The sequence below is a fragment of the Struthio camelus genome, chromosome 1 (assembly GCF_040807025.1).
Source record: "Struthio camelus isolate bStrCam1 chromosome 1, bStrCam1.hap1, whole genome shotgun sequence".
Lineage (NCBI taxonomy): Eukaryota > Metazoa > Chordata > Aves > Struthioniformes > Struthionidae > Struthio > Struthio camelus.
Window position 1 is genome coordinate 42,112,740 of NC_090942.1, and position 14,659 is coordinate 42,127,398.

At 37.0% G+C, this 14,659-nt stretch overlaps 1 protein-coding gene across 1 annotated transcript in view; it reads left to right on the forward strand.

Annotated features, from left to right (window-relative positions):
• The window catches only part of TRHDE (thyrotropin releasing hormone degrading enzyme), a 225,609-nt gene that overhangs the window by 118,676 nt on the left and 92,274 nt on the right, over positions 1-14,659 (forward strand). Inside the window, exon 7 of the mRNA XM_068935803.1 lies at positions 7,847-7,912. Coding sequence (XP_068791904.1) covers positions 7,847-7,912 — 66 coding nt within the window. The remainder of the gene's footprint in view (positions 1-7,846; positions 7,913-14,659) is intronic.

Genomic DNA, 14,659 nt, shown 5'->3' on the forward strand with positions numbered 1-14,659 from the left:
TGTATTGGACTTTCCTGCTGAGGAGTGGATTGATTCCCACATCCAGTTTATTCTTGGTGACAAATAGGTTTCAGGAGCTATCAATTTGAGATAGATATGTAGGAAATACTAACTAAAATAGGTTGGTAATATTAGCTAAAATAGTTTTAGTTGTTAGGAAGTCACCAGGGCTGAGTGGCCTCCACCTGCACTGTCCTGAAGGTACTCGGGTGTGAAGCTGTAGAACTTCCAGTAAAGGTGTGTAGACCGCCATGACAAACAGCCAACGGGCTGGAGAATTGCTAATGTGCTAATGCTAATGTCTACACGAAGGGCTCTAGAGGAACCCCTCGGGCGTCCTGGGAACTGCAAAGTGGTGAGTCCAACCTCTTTCTCCAAGTTGGGGGCTCTGTTATAGAAGGTAGGAAAATTGAGCACATGGATAAATGGAGTTTGTTGATCATGACTTGACTTGACATCTGCAAAGGGAAATGCTGTTCCATGAACCAGCTGGAGTTCAGGGAGGATGTCAGCAGACAATGGATTTTCAACAAGTCTTTGACAAAGCACTTCATTAAAGGTTTTAAGTTGTCCTACCAGGAGTTTCAGAGCAACTAATGTTGCCACAGGACTGGGGGAAAGGTCCCCTTACAGGCTGGAAATCCACTGAGTAAATGGTACTAAATGAGTATGGCTTACGGCCTACTTATCTCCCCATCTGCTTGCCCACAGGACGCTTTCTTCAAAATGCAGTGGACCTTTACACATTCTTCCTTCCAATCCCTGTTCTCAAAACCTTTTCACAGCACAGAGCAAATAGTTTAAGGAGAGAACTATTTCTGTGCATTTAACATCCCTGATTCATTAAAAAAAACAGGCTAGTATATATTAATTAATATCCCTCCAACCTCATATATTGATTCTCATCTTAAATCTAGGAAAAAATGATACCTTCGTGAGTGCCTCTATGAGGTCTACACCATGTTATAAACAATGAAGATGAAAGTGATTGTATTAAATTATTATTGATAAAAATAACTCTAGTAATATGAATAAAATCAAGGGTAATTGAGATAGATAGAAGATAAAGTAACTTACATTTTCTTTGCCTAGAGAGAAACTCACCCTAATTTTGAATTGCAGAGATGCCAACATAAGAAGAAAAAGAAAAAACTTCAGGCCTCCTGTTGGTGTCCCATTGTATTTGAAAGAGAACTGGTGCTATTACATATTAATCAAGACTGATTTTGACCTGACTACTGTGCAACAGGAGAATGTTAATAAATCTCCTGCATTTCAATTTTTTTTTAAATATGAGAGAGATAAAAGCAAAATAGAAGGGTGGTCTGTTTTAAAGAACAGAAAAAGGAGCTATTGTTGCTTTTGCAGCTTTTCATGATTCTCTATTTTCACTGCTGTTCAGAGGGCGCTTCTCATAGCTGAACTGTACGTATAAAGTAACTGATATGAACAGAGACAGTGTTGCACAAATATAGAATAACCTTGTTAATGTTTGTTCTTACTACACCTGGAGGTTTTATGGAAAATTGACATATTTATTTATTTAGAAATTCAGTTATGAAATTTCTGTTTGTAGTCTAACACACCTCTCCCCACTAACTCATTCCTCATTTACACCCTGTGCTATCGTGGTGGTGTTTTCTATAACAGTATACTTCCTGGTTTTAGTTTTGATGTGACTAAAGGGATTTTTTTGAACTAAAGCAAAATAAACAGCTTTTATTCCTGAATCAGGATAGCTAGGTGGACATTCATTGAAGAAAGGATATATTGAGATCTATGTAATTATTATTAGTGATAATTAGACTTACTTGAACGTCTAGGTCAGCCTGCAAGATGCTATCTCAGATTGCAAACCCAGGCAGGTGTTTTCGCAGTGTTTATTCTTTTACATTTTTCAGGGTTTCTCCGTAAGTCATGGAATAAAATATCTTCAGAGAGATTCATGTCACCTAACAAGGGATGTTCACTCTGTAGACTTCTACAATTAACTGGTCTTCTAAGCTCCCTGTATAATCAGTGGGATAAAATGCTTGCACTTTTAAAGTGAAATTCATCTGGCCTGCTTTAGATGCATTTTTTTGGATGAGATGAGTCAGGATGATATGAAGCGCTTGTTTCTCTCTCCATTGCCTTTAAAGGGAGTCTAGGCAGCTGGATCAGCTGTACACAGCTGAGTTAGCTTCAGATATGTACAGCGTAGGCATCCGCATTGAGTCAGATGAATTTCAACCAAAAAAAATAAAGCACAACACACAAATGGCAGGAGCAGAAGCAAAAAGAGGAAAGAAGTTGGTGCTTTAGGAAAAAAATGACATGTTTTGGGGGGAAGTAAGAGGGAAAAGCTGTGCTTTTTTTATACTTTTTTATGTTAGCCTTTTATGGTCTCTTTTACAGAATAGCAGAGTAGTTCACCCTTGTAAGAGTCAGCTGTAGCTCATGGTATCTGTGCTGTGTTGGTGACATTTTTCTCTCATGGTCACTTTTTAGAATACTGACATAATTTTTGGTCCTTTGAAGAATAATGCTGAATGAGCTTACCGCTCATCAGTGTCTCTTCACGCATGGCCTCTTGCTCTTGCCTCGTAGCTTCTGCATAATTCTGTGTCCTGGTTTGCTGATCCTCATCACTCTTCACATTGTCCCATTCACTGCAACTGCTTCACCAGTTAATTATTTTAAGTGCTTTTCTTTGATCTCTGCTCTGTACAGAATGTCCTCCTTCAGCTAGCAAGCCCACTGCCCTCTCTTTAGGGGTCTCTTTTGAAAACCTGCCTTTGCTTTTTTGTGGTTTTCTTGTATGAAATTATGGCAGTGTACTCGTAGGATAAACGGATATATGATTTATGTAATATGTCTGTATGTATATAAAAGGGTGATGTCACATAGGTTTTATATTGTAACACTACAGAAATTCTTGGGGGTTGCCTAGTAGAATAGAACTCTTGTAACAGAATAGAGAATCAACGTCTGTAGGGCCTTTTTGGACAATGCAGTTGAATAAATCTCACCTAACTTCAGAAGTCTGCAGTGCGGATATGTACATATGAGTTAGTTATCCTAGGCTCCCTTTCTAGCGAATTGAAAGAAATAGAGGCTTTTAAGGTGCAATTCATCTGATCTGTTTTGATGTCTACTTTAAGATGAGACAAAGTGCACCCAGAAGTGACTGCTTCTGTCCATTAACTGTAAAGGGAGTCTGGACAACTAAATTAATTGTAAACACAGAGCCTGTAGGTATCTACATTTAGTCAGATGTATCCCATCCTATGTGTGACTGTGTTGTATGCAATAGTCATGTTTTTGTAGTTTCATGTGTAAGATCAACTTTTTTCCTGCTAAAGACAACTCCGTTTGGTACGTACTTTTGTATCAGAAATGATTACAGAGTGCATTTCCAAGAAGTTGAAAGTGAAACTTTTCATCAGTTTAATTCAAATGTAGCAAAACTGGGTAATTTAATAAGTCAGATAATTGAATTACCTTAGTTTAACTGTGGTCTGTAGTCACGCCACAGGTTCACAAAACATAGGAGTGAATCTTTAAAAATCAGTTTCATTTAATCTGGAATCAAGGTTACAATCATGTTATTTTATGTTACCACGGATAGAATTAGATTGAATGTGTTAACTGTGACTCTGTATTTTCTAGCTTTTCAAAGACAAGTTCAGCACACACATAAAGGAATTTTGCTCCTAATTTTAATTATGGATGCTCTTTACCCAGGTGTGGATGTGCAAGCAAGTTTCTTCAGGGAAAGAAAGACAGTAAATTTAGAGCACTTCAGCTACTGTTGGCTAATTGCCTCATGCATGCTTTTTTCCAAGAGCACTTTGCAGAAAAGCAATGCGTATGTAGCTAATTTCCATGGAGTAGATAACAGGCTCTCAGTTCATGTTCTAGCTTCCTTTCCTACAGCAGTACAGTCCCAGTGCTGAGGCTTAGGAAGTTTGGAATGCGTCACAGGCTATTTGGTGAGCATACTGAGCGATCTCCTGCAAATTATTTCACTATGATGTGCCTCAGTTTCCCTTTAGGTAATATGCAGAATATTGATATCAACCTCTTATTGGTATCAACCCACTTGGAGATTTACTAATGAATAGTGCTTCACAATAGCCAGATAATGCTATTAATCACTGATTGAACATCTAGTATGTTTTTCTGAACAGACTTTTATTAAAATGGGTAGGTACCTATCTACCTACCTACAGGCTCTGACTTAATGTACATCAGATTTTATACTGTCAAGAACAAAGATATGTTTTGTGAATAGGAAAGGATTGCTTTCCACGAGACCTGTTAAACCAATGTACTTTACATCTTGACAGGGTACTGAGTCATCCACTGCCTGGAGGAAAGCATTTAAATCATCAATAAGTGACCATTTTGCCCTGTAAGAGAGCTAGGTTCACTTCTCAAGACTCCGTATGTCATTCTTCAGCTGGACAAATGTTGGCAGAGCAAAAGTGGCCCCGAGAGTGAAGTGGAGGAGCAGATCGGTTGTATATCAGGGCATTCAGGGAATGATGCTGACAGCTTCCGAAGGGTGTCATCTGCAGTAGAACAGATTTGTGATTTTTGTTGTGATTTACAATTTTTTGTGTAGGTTTAGGTCTAGGTCACAGAAGTTTTCAGAGGGCATATATGGAACTGTAGGTCATCTGGACTCCGTCTAGTTCACTGCTTTCTAAATGCAATGAAAATGCTAGCATGTTTGGCCATTCAGATAACGCCAAGGCTGTATATTCCATTGCTCCTGTAATTGAACTTACTCCCCATCCCTTCCTTTCCTCCCAGGGCCTTCTCTTTAGTGTCATACTCCAAGATGCTCTGTTTAGTAAGTCCCTCTTCCTTATGACAAGTGCTTTCTAATCTTTCTCCCTGTAAACCTATTCCTCTTCATCTCTAATCAGAGTTCCCGTGTTTCGTTTCTCTCCCTTTCCTTCCAAAATCTGGGAATGTATTGATTGCTCATGCTCTTAACAGAGTCACTGTTCTCCATTCTGTGTGCTATCAAAGGGTAAGAAAGGAGAAATAAGTGGTCTTCTCCCATTTCTTCCCTTCTTATTACGTGTCCTTTTTTTCCCTCCACACGAAGGGCTGCGTTTGCTCCCCAGTTTCTCCTCCCTTCTCTCCAAGACATTCCCCCTCAGGGTTCTCTGCTTTTCTGTTTTTCCCCTTTCCCTTCCCTCTCTTTTTCTCTTTTCTCTATTGCTCCCCAGCAGATGAGTGATCCAGATAGGTAAACTGTGTGGGGAAGATAGCAGAGCTGGGACAAGTATATTGTTGTTCTGGAAGCTGTTAATAGGACTTATGGATTTCCTGAAAGTAATTAATTGGTGGAAAGTACTTCAAAAGTAGCTGTGAAAAGACATAGATCCTGAGAGGGCAGTCCTTCCTTTGTGCATTAGATTCCTTATTCAGTCTTTACTTGCTGTTTTTATTTTCTTTGCTAAATAAAGGCCAGCTGTAGTTCCATCCAAGATGTGGCTAAATGCTAGCTGTGAGAGCAATTTTATAATTATTTTATGTCTGTCTAACTGTTTCTGGTTTCTGGATAGAAAAAGACTTTATAGGTAAGATCTTATGAAGAAATTTCCTTGCTTACTTCTCCCAGAAATCAGTAGAGTAAGGTACGTGTATAAATATGTGTCAGTTGTTACTATGTGAAATTTAGATTCTGTGAAAACAAGAAGACCCTGAAATACTAACACATGAATAGGAAAAAGGATGTGCAAGGAGTGGAAACTTGGCTTTGCTGGTAGAGGTTTGGACTGATACTTTTTATATAAGTCCCATTTTGGCTGTGCTTTGGTTCTGTTTTGGGCTGGCCTAGTTACTTACTAGATCCTGAAATATTTTTAGCTATGTATATCCTATTTATATGCTTAAACATCTGTGAGGACTTTAGTCGTTCTGTTCCTCTGGTAAAATGAAGGTAATAATGCTTCCTGACCTATGGTCTTGTCTGTTCAGATAATAACCTGTTTGAGCGAGGGATTATTTTCTATGCTCCTCTGTGTATTCCAGACATGACTGGTCTCCCGGTAAGATTAGGTACCACCATAAAAACATAGCATAGTGTTAATAATGCGAACACCATCTTTTGGTTTATCCACTGTTCAATTCTTATAAGCAATTACAAACATCTCCTGAATTCATTTCATTTTTTTTGCTTCAGTTATTTTACTAACTGTATATTATTTGTTGTTGCCACCTATAAGAAGAACTTGTCATATTTTATTATGATTTACCAATATTTTACTAATCAATCTTTTTGATTATTTCATTATTCAAATTTTTGAAAACAGGCAATATACAAAAATCAGTGGAGCATGTGTTAAACAGGACTAAAAACTGGAGAACTGTTGAATCCCAAAACTAATTTTAACTTTAATCTAGCAGGAAAAAGACATAATAAAATCTTGTTTGGAAAGGTGAAACTAGAGAAATTCAAATTAGTAAAAATAGTATACATTTTAACTGTGAAAGTAAGTATTACTTGTGACGAATTATGTAAGATTGTAGAAGATTTTTCTTGTCTTGAATCTTTCTAAAATAGATGCTCTTGGAGAAAGATAAACAAAAGGATTTTTGCCTAAATTACCGTTTGACCTCTATTAATGCAGTAAGTCATATTACACTATTGTAATAGTCCTTTTGGCTTTAGAACCTGTGAATTTTTGAATCTGTAAAATGTGTTTTTTTTTTCTAATAGAGCATTAACCTTATTCCTGAACCTACCTCTATATTGCTATTGAAGTCTAATATCCTGATTTCCTATGTCCTTTGATTCACTGTCTTTAAATCAAGAGTCCTGCCTCTAGTACAATAATCGGTAGTACTACGTGTAATATTTGAGTAATAGGATTGGAAGGCTGGTTTTCCTGAAGTTGAACTGCAAAGTAGGTATTATAGCTAAATCATCAAATCAGATGTGTATAGATATATCTACTTGAAGTAAAGCACCTGTGCTTTGTCCTACTGAGAGGGAATGAAAAAACACACAAGGAGTGCCTTTAAGAAAGCTAGTCTAGCAAGTGTATCTCTGTTTCTTGGTGTAAGTACTGTGAATTAGAATCACCTGTGAAACAAAAGACATTCTAAAATCTCTCTGTTTTGCCTGAAGGGACAAGGGATAAGAACTAATGTAAACAGAAAAAGTATATTATACAAGTACTTTCCTCTTTGCATGACAGTGTGAAAGATAAGAAGCTGACTGTTAATAAGTTGAATGTTGATATTCGCATCATATAAAATTCTTATGAAAACGAGCCACTTCAAGATCATCAGATCTTGAGGGCTTTCACAAAGGAACATAGTATCACTAAATCCTATTATACAATAGTATAATTAAAATAAAAATATTATGAATAATCACTGTGGTAGAATTTATAGCTCTAGTTAGCATGGACTAGGGCTAGTTAGCATTAATTTTTGCCCTCATTTAAAACTGTACAGTACAGCCAAGTGCATAGAATGGCCAGAGGCAACCCGCTGTGAAGCTGACACATCTCTGCTTCAACAGTGGAGAGTATGTTTTATGACTTGCACCTTATTCAGTGTATAGTGCAGGATATTAACAATATCAGTCTACTTACTGATCAGTCTTTTTTATAAGCATCTGCGTTATCTTCTCTGTCTTTTTTCATTCCAACTCCACTAAAGATTATATTAATCACTATATTAACAACTTTTTTGCTTATCTAAAATTCATTTTTAAAGAAGATACAAGTTTCTAAGAGGATAATGTTGGATGCAATTGCATACTGCAGATTGTTCCTGTTGTATAATATTGAGGTGCAAAACAAGTAACTTCTTTTTTCTGTATTTTTTCACATAGGGTGCAGCTTTAATTAGAATGTTGGCTAATTTTATGGGTCACTCCGTGTTTCAAATGGGCTTACAAGTAAGTAAGGACATTTCTGTCTTCGTGTAAGTATGCATAATCTCTCTCTTCTGTTCTCTTAAAAAAAAAAAAAAAAGTTTACATGTATTTGTGGGAATTTTCCTTGACTTTAGGACCATCTGAGACACCTGCGTGTCCCTGAAGCCGAATTTAATAGAAATTGTTGAGTAGTGTAAAACACACAACATCATTGTCTCCATAAATGAAAGTCCCATCTGTATTTCTCAGTGTATCAAGTGATTGCACTTCAAGTGCCACGCAGCTTTATTTCCGTTTGTGCACCTTGCAATACAGAAGCCATTTTTAACCATGTGCAACCTCTGTGAAAGGTCTAGCAGAAGAAAGAGCTACTTCTTTTCAATTACATTTACATGCAGATATGAAAATAATAATAAATGTTCGATCAAGCTAGAAAATGCACAGCTCTAAAACTAGTAAGGTTTCTCAGATAAATATTTTTGCATTCCCTTCACTCCTATTAAAATCCTTGAGCTTTATTTTTACCTTTGATGAGCATGGAGCTCTCTCTACCGTAATGGTATTTTGAAAACTCTTTTTGCTTTTTAAAAGAAATGTGAGGACGTAACATTTCTGTACGAAGAGAAAGAAATGCAGCGTGCTGATTGCCAAGGCTGAACTCTTTGCAGTAATAATTCAGGGCAAATGAATGTTTTGTAAACTATTTAAAAACAAACAAGCCAAAGTATAAAAAAACAATGTGACTCTCTCGATTCCATTGAAATCTGCGTGAGTAAATCATGTTACAGGCAGCTGTGATTGATGAATTATGTATGATGCAGCCTGCTACTTAGAAGTGTCCTTTAAAGTAAATTGATGTTCACCTGAAATACAATTATGCTAAGATGGAAAGAGTAATCAATCTTATCTGTTCTTAGTAAGCTTTTCATTTTGAAATTTAAATAAACTACATCTGGGATCAGGTCATATTTTAACACAATAATTCTACCTCTAACCAAAATAAATTGGAAGATAAAATATAAAACAAAAGTTAAAGAAATACACTAGTTGTGTCCTAGAAACGTATGTTCAATGCAGTAGGCAATGAAAGAAACCCTGCTGGGGAAATATGGCTTTTTTGGAGAGCTAATGGGACATTCAGGTTTTAAAGGATAATTTATTCATGGGACCTCACTGGCTCTTTTTGTTAGGTATAACATGAGGTCAGGTCAGGAGTTATTCTTCTTCCTACCCAGAAAAGAGGTCTTAAACTTAAATTTTCCTTCATGCAGTCTTATCTACATAAAGGATGAAATCCTCATCTCATTTAAGCCAGGGAGACCTGTATCATTAGTCCAGCAAACTCCATATTCCAACCAGAAACTTTTGCGTGCACAGATCCATTCATATAGAAATTCAACAGCACTTCTTCCCAAAAAGGCATTCCAGTCAAGATTTCAGAAGAAGAAGGCTTTACTACACACATGTCAAAACTTCTTTTGCTATTTCCTTTTACGGTTGCCTGAGAAATATAGTGTGAAAGTTATCCTGAAATAAATTTAGAACAAAGTTCAGATCAAAGAATAGGGTTATGCAGGGATTAAATACTCATAATCACCATAAAGTTGTAATGGAGCTTTTTTTTTTCTTCTTTACTTTGAGTGCTTTCCTATTGTTTCTGCTTTTCAAAGAAATCAAGATAGCTTGGGGATGAAACAAAACACTTATTATATGACAAAGAAAACAATCAATTCTGTTAAAATGGAGAGGAAAAAAGTTGCTGTAGAGAAGAAGGTAGGGCTCCTTGTTGGATATTCTTTAAAAATGAACGTGAGCTGAAGCAAATGTACAAAGGTGCCCATGATCCCTACTATTCAGCAAACTATGTCTGCAAGCAAGTAAAATTATAGCAGTGACACTCAGTTTTACAGCATAGATGGGTTTGGAGAGATGCATATTTATTGAGAATAACTGATCTGTTCCTGTTACTGTAAACATATTTGTTAGAGACAAATGGATTATAGTGTGGAACTTCCATGGTAAAATTGGAGCCAGGAGACTACCTAGAGAAAGTATGTTTTTCTAGAAGCCCTGCAAAGACATACGGTATCTTGAATTGTGCTATTTTCAAACTTAAGATTTAGTAATAGAAACGTAATTTTCTCAGTATTTTCATATAGCACTCTATAGACAAAACAAAAAGTGAACGTGTTTTTACTGACTGTGATGAATAATTGAATAATGATTGTAATAGCTACAGCTGGTAAAACTTGGACACGACAAAGTAACGACAATTATTTTTGTAGAAAACATTTAATAAACTCTTCTTTCTCACACAGTGAGATTTCTCTGTTTTTTAAAATCATGACATTTTTCATGGTATTCAAAGTTTTTTGTGTTCCTAGGGAAATAAAAGAAGGGGTACATGTCACTAAATACCAGCACTCTTTTTACGAAGTGTTGTTGCTTTACTGTCAAAAAGCCATTAATCAGCTAGGGTAGCTATTAGATTATGGAGAGGCTTGGTCACCACCACTTGCTCTGATTATGCTTCTGAATTGAATAGGCTGGTGGAGGAAGAAGTTATAAGTTGGTCCTATCATTCAGTCATCACTTAGGGGAGTAATAAGCAATACAATTTTGGATTTGGGTGAGATTTTCGTCTGTTGTTCCTAATCCATGTGCTTGAAATGGATTGTGACTGGTGTCATGACTGAGGTCACTGTATTACATTCCTTGGAAAGCGTTACTGCTTTATAGCAAGGCACCTCTTCAAGTTATCAGTGTTGCTTTTTTCGTATTAAACATGGAGAGAAAGCCTGGTCATTTGAAGGTCCAGTACTTAGATGTGTTTAAAGCGGCACCCTAACTCTGTTAAGAGATTCTTCTGTTCTAGTTACATTACTTCTTTCTTATATTTGGGCTGATTATTTCAGAGCTTTATCTCTGAAATACATTGTCAACATTGTATCTCTGAAAGTACATTTGTCAACATTGCATTTCATTTGCCATGTGGCAGCTCATTGATCACATGGATCTGTATCCTTTTGAACTTCACTTACTCCTGTGTATGTGTTCATCACTCACTCTGATTTAGTGCATCGTCAGCAGTTTGAATTAGTTACTGTGGGAATCTTTGCTTCTGTGATAAATTAACTGCTTTTGTTCTTTAGGCTGCACACTGTACATTTGGAAGAAGAATTTTCATACAGTTCTTTGGATATACACTATATTTTTTGGTGCTGTTGAGTGGCCACTGTATTGAAACAAATTGTTCAACCTTTCAGAAGAAACGTCTGGGGAAATGTGACATGCAGGCTGTTAAATACAACAATGTTCAGATTCCAATCATTTTTTACTATCATAAAGCCAGCTAGTTAGACAGAGTTTCTTTCATGCTATACTGCGTATTATTTCCCTCTTTTTAGACATACATATGCATACCTGTGCTTCTTGTTGAATTGTTTTGGCAGTTTTGAATGTGAAACTCTATCAGAAACTTTCTAGATGTAAAATAAAGCTCTTAGGCTATTTTCCTTGTTGTTTGCCACTTCTGTGCAGAAATCTAGTAGCAGAAGAAATGTATGCATCTATTTCCACAGTCTATTTTAGAATTATTTTTACATAGTATGTTAAATAGTTTTCCGTGTACCCATTTTATCTATTTATTATGTCTTTATTCCTAATTCATGACAGTTAGCTGTATGCTGTTTAATATTAGACATGATTAGGAACTTCTTAATAGAGTGTTCTGTAAAAAACAAAAATATCAGGCACCTTAGGGTTGGATTTCATGTTAGATCAGTGTTTACAGTAAGGCAATGAGCTATGATGCTGTCCCCAGAAGAGCGGTACACATGGAACTGCCTGTAGTCCTCCTCAACTCAATGGGAGGATGTAGCTTGTACGACCAGCAGGATCATCTTGACAGATGTTGCACCTCTGGTGCTGCAACTCTGCTAGCTAGTGTATTTAGTAGGTGTTGAGTAATGTCCTTTTCAGCTGATTCTGTACCCATTTGCTGTGGTTTAGAAGAGCACTAAGTATATGACTGTCTCTTGGGTGCCTAATATCTTATGTCACTGTATCAACGTGGTCATAACAGCCATGACCTGCCCTTAAGTTAATTGCTATTGATGATACTTTTTTTTCTTCAAACTGCCTTACTTCAACTGACAGTTGTCACCAGGACAGCCTGAGCATGTTAATAGTAGAACATAGGAAGTCTTTCAGAGCTCACATCACTGTTTTTTGCACTACTTGTCTTAAAAGAGATTGATAGCATCTTCTGCCTTCTTCTGCCCTTCAGTGTTTCTCATGCTGCTGCTTTACATCACTCTGGATTTTGGGTTTACATTTGTTAAATGAATTCAATGCTAGGTTTTGGTTTTGTTTTGTACCCTTTCCCACCCAGATATAAGGAGTTAATAAAAGTTTCTGTAAGAAACATCTGCAAGATCCAGTGTTACAACATTTTTTCTATTGAAAGGGCTAAGATTTGCAACATAGTAAGAGCCAGACTTGGAGATCACTGAAGGAAATGGAGGCCTTCCCCTGGCTCCAATATTATTTTGAGTACACCGAATAGCAATATAGCAATAACAAAATGCTTCCTTAAAGAAAAAAAATACAATTTAAGATGTGTAATTAAGTGTTCAATTGTTGAGAAATTCCAGAGTTAATTTTACCTGTGCAATTCTCATTCTTCTTCCATTCTTCTCCTTTTTGTATAGGCCTTGACCAGGGTGTTTAATTATGCCATTGCCCAGTATTTTCTATGTAGGACAATGTCTCATTCCATTCACAAAGTGGACCACACTAGCTGAACGGTCCCTCTATTCAATATTTTTGTATAGTTTTCATTTATTTTGTAGCCCCAGGCCTTAACTGCTACATATGATCTCATCTGGAAGACAGACTTTTTTCATGGCATTTTCTCAAATGCCGACCAGTATGGTATCAGAGTAACAAACTGTAATTTAACAGAAGACATGAGCTTCATGGGGAGGCAAAGGGTGGTGCTAGACTTATTTTATAAATGCAGATGTAGCGCCACAGAGATTTAAAATTCCACTAGTTTGGAGTATTCAATATATGTCCAGTACTCCATTTTTCCCTCCCATATTTCTTAGCTCTTATGGCTCCGCACACCTTATGTATTCAAAGCATAGCTTCCATTGGCTTCATTTTCAGTTTTGAGCTCTCAGTACTGGTGCAGCTCAGCTGCCAGGGACATCAAGGTGGCCTCGAGAAAATGTAGATCATACAGTTAATGTTGCTAGAACTAAATTAGTGAGGGTTGAATGCTTGCATGTATGGGGGGAAATTGGATCAATGTAATTAAAATCAAAAGTATCTGCGAACTTCAGATGTCTTTTTGGAAAGCTGAGAGGATGTTCTTTTGAAGTATTCAGCATTACAAACTATTTCTGATACTCAGAACACACTTCACATTGGCTTCGGTCACAGTGTCCAGCACTTCTACAAATAAGGACCTTAAGTAATGCACCCAGAATTAAAACAGCCACTGTTTATGATTCCTGTTGTGTTCATCCAGTATAATATAGGTGCTAGTGCTGTGCAGAGAGAATTCTTCCCACAATATTACATTACCAGAATATTCTGATTTGATTATATTGACTTCTCTCCCTCCTTTCAGTTCCACTTTTTGTCCCCTGGGCATTTGGATCAGATCGCTTTCTTCTCAGGCTGTTGAGGTGCCTTCTCTCAGTAAGGGAAAAGACAGGCTCTGAGCTTTCTGTTTTAGGCCCCAACCTCACCCTAAATTTAAACAGCTGTGAGCCATCATTACAGAGAGAGAGAGAGACTGTCTAGCTGCCGGATTGTCTCAAGTTGACCAGTTCTAGGAGAAAGCGTGTTCCTAAAACAAGATGACTTTTCTTCTAACCTGCAAATCTCTGCTCCAATGCTTGGAGACAGTAGAGCTTTTCAAAGAAGAGTGCCAAGAATAGGTAAAATGAGATATTTTTCCACACTTCCATTTTTGTGTTGACTGGAATTTTACGGAAGCATTCAATCTGAGACAGACATTCTGAAGAAAAAGAGTTCAGCCCAAACAGTTACATTTTGGCCAAATGGGAAGTAACGACAGGGAGAGCTATAGCGGAAGGCACTGCCAAACCTCAGTAGCAGGTGATGTTCCCAGTGCTGACTTTGAGAGCAAGATTACAGTCAGTGTCATACTCATTAAGAGAAAGTGATGCTGGCTTTCAGCCAGGATAAAAGGTTTTATTTCTTCAGTGCTAAAGCTTAAAGAAAAGGAATTAATAAACACAAAACTTTGCTTGTTGTTTCCTCAGAGCATTACCAGCCTTTATAACAATGTTACAATCAACTATATTACATATAGTGCATGCATACTCACTTGACCTGCTTTCAGTGAGCTCTATCCTCTTACTCTGTTGCATGTGAAATTCAGCTATGACTATTTTCACCTTCATTTTTATTATAGGAATTATTAAGAGGAAGAATTATAGGTGTGCATTCTCAGATAACGTCAGCGGGCTGAGCAGCTATTTAAGAAAATATTTTCTTTCTGAATAAAATTATACTGTTTTCCTGATATGAGCTTAGTAGCAATCTTGTCTCTGTTGCTATGAAGCAGCACAATGGAATTTGCACAGCACAGGAAAGTACACGTTTTATGAGCGATTCTGCCATCCTTGTGCAATCAACATTTCTGTTAGCTCTTTAGAAGTCAATAGGAGTGTTTCCAGCACAAAGGTTGCAAGATTGAACTCCTAGTTAATGCTTAATGCATATAAGAAA